Below are 9,830 nucleotides of genomic sequence, written 5' to 3' on the forward strand. Positions count from 1 at the left end.
TCGTACTTTTCCTTTTTCTCCCTCCCTCGCTCACAGACACATAACGGGTATGGCAGTCCATTCTCCCTGCAGCACGGACTACACTGCCTATAATGCTACATTCTTTAGAGCTATACCTGTAGCATTATGCCTATTAGCTTAGCACAACAACAACAAAAAGGCCTCTCTCACCCAAGAAACACGCAGAGAGAGTGTCACCCTGTAACCATGGCAACCGTAACGCTGCCACCTGGAACAACAGAACATAGCTGTCAAGCAAAACCCAAACAGTCCTGACCTGCCACAATATGAAACAGGGAAGTACCACCGTGTAATCCATTTATTTCAACAAAGTAACTGTATTCTAAATACCACCTTTTTAAACGGTAACTGTAACGGAATACAGTTACTCATATTTTGTATTTTAAATACGTAACGGCGGTACATGTATTCCGTTACTCCCCAACACTGGTTGTACATTACCTGCTGTTACGGCTGTGGCCATAGGAACACTGTGTGGGCTGTTCTGTTCTGTGTCTCTTTACTGTGTTTCAGACTCTTTGCAGGTCCCTCCCCTAATGAAGAGTAGTGAGCAGCTGATTGGACCGTGGAACACGTGACAGTGTTCAAAAAGCCGCTCTGACAGCTCCTGCCGGAGAGAGAGAGAGAGAGAGTGGAGCGAGCAAGTAGCTTGACAGCCAACGCGGTCCTGACCCTGGTTACCAACCTATACTTTTGCTGTACATTTGTGTGAGCGTGCTCTGTGAGAGCCGCTCCTGCTGTGTTAACTTAGTGCTTAGGCAAACTTAGGCTGAAGCGGAAGGGGTGAGCCGCCTTTTTCTTTGGGAACAGTTTTCTCCTGTTTTCCGGGTTAGGGAGCGAGGGCTAGTATTGTCATTTGTTTGTTCTGTTTTCTTTCGTAGGGTTTAGTTAGTTTTCTCTGGTGGGACTTAGTTGGTTTTGTTTATTATTTTGGCCTGGGTTCACCTTGGAGCTGTGCTTCATCACCTTCAATAAAATCACCTTTTTTTACTCACAACTGGTTTCGGATGTGATAAGAGACAATATTTATCAAGTAATCAGGTATAATGAAATAACACTCAGACACTTGTAACAGTTCAACGTGCACGGGTGAGAGCTCAAGGGAGTCTCACACCCCTGCAGCAGTTCTCTGCCTTTATTTATACACAGCATGAAACATACGAGAAAGGAAGTAACATTCTCTAGTCAAACAGGCAGGTGTGAGATCTCGGAACTTATGTTCAAAAAAGGTTATGTTCTTAAAAGGTTGTTTCTTACTCTTGGGTGGCGGTTTCCTGTTAGATAATGTGAGAGCAAACAAGTCTTTTTAAGGCAAAGTGCAGACAGTTAGTTGTGCAGCTGGTTGAGTGCAAACAGAAATATGAACACTCTTAGCTTTAGTATATCAGCAATAATGATTAATAAAATGTCTTAATAATAAAAAATCTCCTAACAGGATGTTTGGCTTGGGAACCAGGGCGGGTATTTGTCTCTCTCTCTCCTCCAACCTTATGTGCGTCTCTACACGCCTAGACTAGGGGCGTAACATAAATGGGGGCTCGTCCCTTTTCGTTCATGTGGTTGGTTCGCTTCCTTTTTGCGTTTGCGGTGGGGGGGAAACGTCGTGGAGGGTGTGGGAAGGCGGAGAGTTTCATTCGTCTAGCGGTAGGTGCGAGTTTTGCGGCTCTGGAGTGTGCGGATGTGGTTAGTTGTCTGCAGAGTTGTGTTTTTCTCTTTTGCTTTGCTTGTGATGTCGTTTGACATGGATGATTTTGCGCAACAGCCCTCCATTGAAAAGTTGGAGCGGTGCACAAAAGCAGATTTGTTAGTAGTGGCTAATTTATTCAATGTGGATGTTCCGTTGCATTCTAAAAAGGCAGAAATTAAACAATGTTTGATAGAGAAACTGGTGGACAGGGGAGTGTTTGGGAGGCAGAAATCCTCGCCGAGTGGGTCTGGGGGTTTGGAGACGGCAGTGGGGCCGGAAGCTGCTGGGGCCGTCCTGAAACCTTCCAAGGGGCGGGTGGCGTCGGGGGCGGAAGCTCCTGTCGCCGTTCAATCTCCTAAATTTGACCCGACTGGCCAGGCTGCGGTGGGTTTGGTGACGGAGGATCTCAGGCTTGCCCTTCGCTTGAAGGAGGTGGAGCTGGAGGCTAAGGCTAAGGAAGTCGAGCTCATGCATCTCCGCATACGAGCTATGGAGCTGGATCCTTCTCGAGCGAAAGACGCTGTTCCCGTCTGTGTGAGTACACTCCCCGACACTTCCATCGTAGACCAGTTTAACGCTAGCAAGCAGATTGTTTTGGTACCTCCTTTTAGAGAGGGGGAGGTTGATTCCTATTTCACTGCTTTTGAGCGCATCGCAACCACTTTAAAATGGCCAAAGGATGTCTGGAGTTTGTTGTTGCAATGTAAATTAGTAGGAAGAGCGCAGGAGGTCTGTGCGAGTCTTTCCATTGCTGACAGCCTGGACATCCTGCCAAAAGTTATAGGGTTTCCCCTAAGCGCCAGACACGTTCTGCTGCTATTCCTGTGTCAGATCGCAAGTGTTTTTATTGTCATGAAATCGGGCACCTCGTCGCTGTTTGCCCATCACTACAGCGCAGGGAGCAGGTCCACACGGTAAGGAAGCCGAAAAGTGTGGGTTTCGTTCGTTCTATGTCTGCTTCCACTTCACCTAGCAATGAAGTGGGAGGTGAAAGCTTTGATGACAGCTACCGTCCCTTTGTGTCGGAAGGATTTGTTTCTTTAAACGGAAAAGAGGAGGATCGGGTGCCGATCACGATTTTGCGTGACACTGGAGCCGCGCAGACACTCATTTTGAGGGGTATTCTACCTTTTTCTGATGACACTTTTTGTGGTTCGGATGCTCTTGTCTGGGGAGTAAAAATGGATGTGCTGCGAGTACCCCTACACAATGTGTTTCTTCAATCGCCGCTCGTTTCGGGTTCGGTACCGGTTGGAGTGCGCGATCAGTTGCCAGTGCCCGGAGTTGCGATGATTCTGGGGAATGATTTAGCGAACGGGAAAGTGTTTTCTACCCCGAGAGTGGTTGAGAATCCTGTGCCTGATACTTTGTTATCTGACCCTGCTGCTAAGCGCTCCCCCTCTGTTTTTCCTGCCTGCGCTGTAACTCACGCGCACAAGTGCAGGTATGGTGATGTTGATTTGTCTGATTCTTTTCTCTGCGCTGGTGGTGAGCCGGAGCCTGAATCTAAACCCTGTGACCCGCTGACGGGCGACTCTGAGGCGATGCTGTCTATTAGCCCATCAGTGACATCTCAACTGCCTTTGGGAGTTAACAAAAAGGATTTTGTTTTGGCACAACACAGTGACCTGACTCTTGTGGGTTGTTTTTCAGCTGCCAACTCTAGCGACCAGTATCCTCGTGTTTACAGTGTTGAGGATGATGTGTTGATGCGTACCTGGTATCCGCCTACAGCTGGTGATCTGGGCTGGAATGTGTTTAAGCAGGTTCTGGTGCCTCAACAGTACCGACACAAAGTTCTTAGTCTTGCCCATGACAGCTTTTCTGGACATTTAGGTATTAGAAAAACCTACCACCCTATTCTGCGTCATTTCTTTTGGCCAGGATTGAAGAATGACGTTGCTAAGTATTGTCGTTCTTGTCACACCTGTCAGATTAGCGGTAAGCCTAACCAAGTCATTCCACCCGCTCCATTACACCCTATTCCAGTTTTAGGGGCACCTTTTGAACACATACTCATCGACTGCGTTGGTCCACTCCCTAAAACAAAATCGGGCCACCAGTACCTCTTGACTTTGATGTGTGTTGCTACACGTTTTCCCGAGGCAATTCCATTGCGCACCCTTAAGGTTAAACCAGTTGTTAAGGCGTTGGTGAACTTCTTTTCTACTTTCGGGTTACCAAGGGCTGTCCAAACCGACCAAGGCTCTAATTTCATGTCTAAGATGTTTGCTCAAGTTTTGCAAACACTTGGCATTAAACATCAGAAATCGAGTGCCTACCATCCGGAGTCGCAAGGTGCACTCGAGCGGTTTCATCAGACATTGAAATCTATGATGCGGAAATTTTGCCTTAAGTCTGAAAAGGAGTGGGATGAGGGGTTGCCGCTGCTCCTTTTAGCAGTGAGGGAAAGCGTGCAGGAGTCGCTAGGATTTAGCCCTGCTGAGCTGGTGTTCGGTCACACAGTGCGTGGCCCGTTGCGACTGCTCAAGGAGAACTTCCTGTCCGACACAGATGCTCCTAAGGAAAATGTGTTGGATTATGTGAGTTCATTTAGAGAGCACTTGCATAAGGCATGTGCAATCGCACGCGATGCTATCGTTGCAGCGCAAGGTAAGATGAAGAGGAAGTTTGATGAGAAAGCTGTGCAAAGGAAATTTGAGTTTTAACACTTCTACCGGTCCCTGGATCTTCTCTCCAGGCTAAGTTCAGTGGTCCGTATACAGTGCAGGCGAAATTGAGTGACACGGATTATGTCATCGACACCCCAGAGCGAAGGAAAAAGTGTTGTGTGTGTCATATTAATATGATGAAACCCTACTTTGCTGGTGGTGTGTCAACAGTTGCGACTGTGGGGGTGCCAGGTTCCGAAACCCGGTATGACCCAGTAGCTGATGATTTGGTTTTCGGTTGTGCTGTGGGCTGTGCACGATTTAGGAATTCTGAAATCCTATGTGATTTAAGGTCACATTTAACTGAGGTAGATGAGGATGTTCAAAACGACGTGTGTCGGTTGATTGAGAATCATCCTAATCTTTTCTTGGACACTCCATCCTGTACCACCGTGCTGGAGCATGATATCGATGTGGGGGACCATCCTCCAATCAAACAGCGTGCCTACCGGGTGAATCCCACTAAACATGCTCTTTTCCAGACAGAAGTCTCTTATCTGTTGGAAAACTGTCTTGCTGTTCCTAGCTCTAGTGCATGGAGTTCCCCGTGTCTCCTAGTGCCTAAAGCGGATAAGACCCCACGGTTTTGTACGGATTTTCGGAAGGTGAACAGCGTGACCAAACCTGACTCCTATCCTCTTCCCAGAATGGAAGATTGTGTCGATAGGGTCGGTTCTGCGAAGTTTGTTACCAAGCTGGACTTGTTAAAGGGCTATTGGCAAGTTCCTCTAACATCACGTGCGGCCGAAATCTCTGCCTTTGTTACTCCTGACCACTTTCTTCAGTACACTGTCATGCCTTTCGGGTTGCGCAACGCTCCCGCCACATTCCAACGGCTCATGAATATCGTGCTGGGAGGCGTCTGCAAGTGTGAGGTGTATTTAGATGATATTGTCGTCTATTCAGACACCTGGCCAGAGCATATGGAGACACTCACTGAAGTGTTCCATCGCCTGGAAAAGGCATCCCTCACCCTCAACCTCGCCAAGTGTGATTTCGGTAAAGCCATGGTGACGTACTTAGGAAAACAAGTGGGTCAGGGACAAGGTTTCGGATGTTTGGCTTGGGAACCAGGGCGGGTATTTGTCTCTCTCTCCTCCAACCTTATGTGCGTCTCTACACGCCTAGACTAGGGGCGTAACACCTGCTACTTCACTATAAAATTTAATGTCAACACACGTTTGTGCCCTCAAGAAATACTGCACACCTTTTTTGTGTTTCTTATGCCTTTTCACTGTGTCTTCCTGCTGAACCTTACTAACTAACGGTAGCTATAGTTACCAGTGCTAATGTTAGCTCAGCATTCTGTATTCCTCAAATTCCACCAACATGTTAAGTGACCTGCAGGGGGGCAGGAGACTGGACCATGTGCACAGTAACATCAAGCATACCTACAGAGTGACACCCCTCCCCCATCTATGACAACTTGACCACCTCTCTCTGCTTCTCATCCCTGGCCACACCCCTCTCAGGAAACAAACTCCTCCAAGCACCCAGGTCATTAAAGCATTGCCAGATGATGCTCTCCTCCAGTAGCAGGACTGTTTCAATCTGACAGACTGGTCCAGCTTTGAACAGCAGGACCTGAAGACCTTCACTCAGTCTGTCCTTTTTTACATTAAGTGCTCTGTAGAGAATTTGACACTGACTAAAACCTAACCGGAAACCTTGGATGACGAGTGAAGTACAAGCTCTGATCAAAACACGTAACTCAGCCTTCAGGCTGAGGGACAGTTCTCTGTACAGCACTGCCAGAGCCAACCTGAGGAGGGGATTCAAACAGGGCAAGGAGAGCTACAGGAGGAGGATATAGGGCTTTCTCTTCAACACCCAAGTTGAAGAGCCGAGAGCCCCCGAATCACCTGAGAGTGGCAAACCCCAGGAGAGCTGCCTGCCCTGACCGAGGGGCTGTGGTTAAAGCCTGCCTGGACCAACTGGCAGGGATTCTCATCAGGCTGTTCAACTTCTCCCTGACTCATGCCACAGTTCCCACCTGTCTGAAGGCCTGAGGATGCTCTTCGTGGACTGCAGCTCAACATTCATTCTGTAGAACCTGTTAATACTGGAGGCCTGGACCCACTAACTAACAAACCTTCCATTGTTAACATTGCTCTGTGAATAAACACACTGTAACTGATCCTTCCAAGTCCTGCATATTGAGTCCTACAGCTCTACTGACTATGACAAAAGTATTATTACTAACAATAACAAAAAAAATCAGATCATTTGCAGATCTGTCTGGCGTGGTCACAATATTTTTTAAGCGCAAATCATAAAAATCACAAGAACCACACAATCTTCACCCAATCTTGTGAAAACAAATCTATTGTTCTTTCCTCTATACATTGTATTATTTTTCTGTTCCTTCTGAGAATGTTACATTTGGCCTTCTTTACAGTTTACTTAATATTACATTATGGTTAGAAATGTGTAAAAATCCCAAAATAGGATCCGGAAAGCACAATGCATGGCTCTTACTTATTTATTTATTTTACATTACACACGTTTTGCTTGTATATGTGGAAATGCATCTATCATAACAATAAATAATCTTCTTAAATGTTAAGAACTATCACTGTTTTGGATTTGCATGAGCTTAGGATAATTGTATCAAAGACTGCCCAAATGTACTGTGTGTGTTCAAATGTGAGCACTTTATAAGTGGACCTGCACATCTTCTACTGAAAGCAACAAAGAAGGCTACAGAAGAAAGGGATCACTGGTTTGCAGCCAGCTTAAATAATTATTGTGTTTTGCTACATAAGCAGGAAATGCTAGCAAGTAATGGCTCTTCTGGACCCCCTTAATGCACTTAATGTATTTAAAATATGAACGTTTCATTCCTAACAAGAAGACAAGAGGCTGAAAAATCTATTTGGTCCTTAGTCAATCTATTTTATTGAGACAGTCAGTAAAGATGGTTGGTATAAAGTTGGTGTCACAGTGATATAAATGTGGCAAGACTTATAGATTATTAATGATGGTAGCAATATGGTGTAAAGTGTATTTCCGATAAAGACGAGTGAAAGGTAAAATCATTTATTTTTATTATCCTGTCATGTAATGTAGCTTATAGGAGCGTGTTCATGTATTCTTTTTAGTTACTAATAATCGAGGGGTAAGTAAATATAGCTAACAGATACATAAAAAACTATTTTTTAAAATAGTTTTGTGGCAAATTTGAAATGTAAGTACTATATCTCCTAATATTAAAGAGGTGAATGATTGATGTTTACTAAAATATGAAGCAGAAGACACCTTGATTGGTCATTAATTACACCGTCATTGAAACCTGCTGTGATAAGCAGGTTAGAAAGAGGAACAGATTTTCATTCTTTGAGGATTTCATTCTTTTTTTAAGTGATCAAGTGACCAAAGAAGAAGAAAAGAAGAAAAATAATGGCACTTTCTGCTGCCAATGTGAATAAACAGAAGCTAAATGTTTTTCTTCATTTTTCATGTTGTTGAAAATGGTGCACAGCTTGAAAAAATATAAAATATTTATAATAGAGGACAAGCTAATAACAGTATATCTCACCATGCAATTTCACCTACGTAATTTCAGTTGATTAGGCATGAGGTTAGTGCTTTTGTGTGGGTAGGTGCAAGGTTGCGAATTAAAGGTTCTATAAATAAGATTTTAAACTTTAATAAAGCAGCAACACACTTTGCTATTTAAAGAGAAATAGTATTAGAATACTGGCACTAATCTGAGCTCACCACACTTTTGAAGTGAGAACAACAGAAAACAATGTTCCCGTAGTCATGTTTGTTTTTTAAGACTGGATCACAGCTTCAAGGAAAAATAATAACATACATTTACAAATTGAACTTTTGTTACATCGTACCTGTAAAACTATTTTCTAAATGGCCACATACTGAACGACAGTCAGTCAACCGAGCTATTATTCGTCACTGGCTGCATGTGCCACACAATAATCACCATAATCCCATCACAGCAGCCTTGGCAGCTCCGGCCCGGCTGCTGAGAAGATGCTCATCTTTGAAGAGCTGGAGTCCAATCAGAAAAGGAGATGGGTATGAGGCATCAATTCACACCCTGTTGGGCCGCTCTCCAACATCTCTTGGACTGAGGCAGTGTGAGGCAGACTGGTGGAAACACAGAGACTGAGAGTTGCTGTGATGGTGGAAGCAGCTGTAGCAGTAGATTGCCTTATGGGAGAAAAGCTGATTGATACAGAAAGATCGTTAGTTGGGAATTGCAGTGACTGTAACAAGAACAGTTTTGGAGGAGCTGTTGAGGGCACAAGTGTGTGGTGGTTTTGCGTTCAGACTTGTGCTATCATGATACAATCGGTTTTTTGCTCACCCACTGGCATTCACTTATGCAAAGCACTCTTGAGGTCCCACCTCAGTATTTTAGCCTGGGCTGTTGACTGGGCCATTACAGTACTTATTTTCATCATGACTTTATGTAGTCTCGAAAATCTTGCAGAGTGGGCATTTTGGCCCACCTTTCTTTATAATGTTGTTTCAGTTCATTGGAGTTTGTTGGTGTTTGTTTATCCTCAGCTCTCTTAGGTTCCTGCTAAAGCATTTTAATCTGATTGCGATCTAGACTTTGACCTCATTGCAACACCTTTATTCTCTTTCTTTTACAGTCATTCTGTTGTAGACCTGCCGCTGTGCTAAGGATCATTGCTTTGCTGCATGAGCCAATTAGTACAAAGCTTTAGTGTTTGTACGGATTTCTTCACTCTAGAATACTTTGAAAATCATGACCATGAATATCTTACCACCACTACCACCACAGTAATTTTCAGTTGGTATGAGGTGTTTGTGCAGATATGCTATTGTGCTTTCACCAAACATGGCACTGTGAATTATGGCCACACTTCTCCACTTTGGTTTTGCTTGTCCAAAGAACATTGTTCCACAAGTCATGTGATTTGCTCAAATGTATTCTGGCATGTTCTTTTTAACTATACTGTCATGACGTTTACCATATACATGCAAAGTAAGAGAGTAAGTAAGATGTAGCTCTTGGGTTTGTTGCAATTTCTCTGATCATTCTGATCAGTTTGAACTTGTGGACTTCTTGTGGAAGCAGTAAAAGTGTACTTAGTTTTTGTTTTTTATAAATTTCATTTTTAACAATTGTAAATGAAGTCAGACATAGATTTTAGGCTGTTTGTTTAATTTCCATTGCAGTGGGAAAATGTTGTTGTGGAAAATGTTTAAAGACTGTTTACCATCTTTAGATCTGTACTTGAAGAGCAGAAACAACATTTCTGTCATCAAACTACCGTAAAGAGTTGTGGTATTTCAACTGGTGACAGAAAAATATACTTTTTGACTGAACAACTAGTTGGGAATGGGAAGACTTTACTAAAAGATGTTAATCTAGAATTGAGACAAACACATAAATCAGGTAATTGTTCAGTTTCTTTTAAATTTCTCCAAGTCCTTAACTGTCGAAAAACAAAATC

At 43.9% G+C, this 9,830-nt stretch overlaps 1 protein-coding gene across 1 annotated transcript; it reads left to right on the forward strand.

The window, feature by feature from the left end:
- Positions 1-2,658: 2,658 nt before the first annotated feature.
- Positions 2,659-4,377, forward strand: LOC146510187 (uncharacterized). The gene is made up of 2 exons (XM_085175160.1): positions 2,659-3,565; positions 3,803-4,377. Exons 1-2 carry the CDS (start codon positions 2,659-2,661, stop codon positions 4,375-4,377), a joined length of 1,482 nt encoding a protein of 493 aa, XP_085031286.1.
- The last annotated feature ends 5,453 nt before the right edge of the window (positions 4,378-9,830 follow it).

Source organism: Neolamprologus multifasciatus, chromosome 10 (genome assembly GCF_963576455.1).
Source record: "Neolamprologus multifasciatus chromosome 10, fNeoMul1.2, whole genome shotgun sequence".
Taxonomy (NCBI): Eukaryota; Metazoa; Chordata; class Actinopteri; order Cichliformes; family Cichlidae; genus Neolamprologus; species Neolamprologus multifasciatus.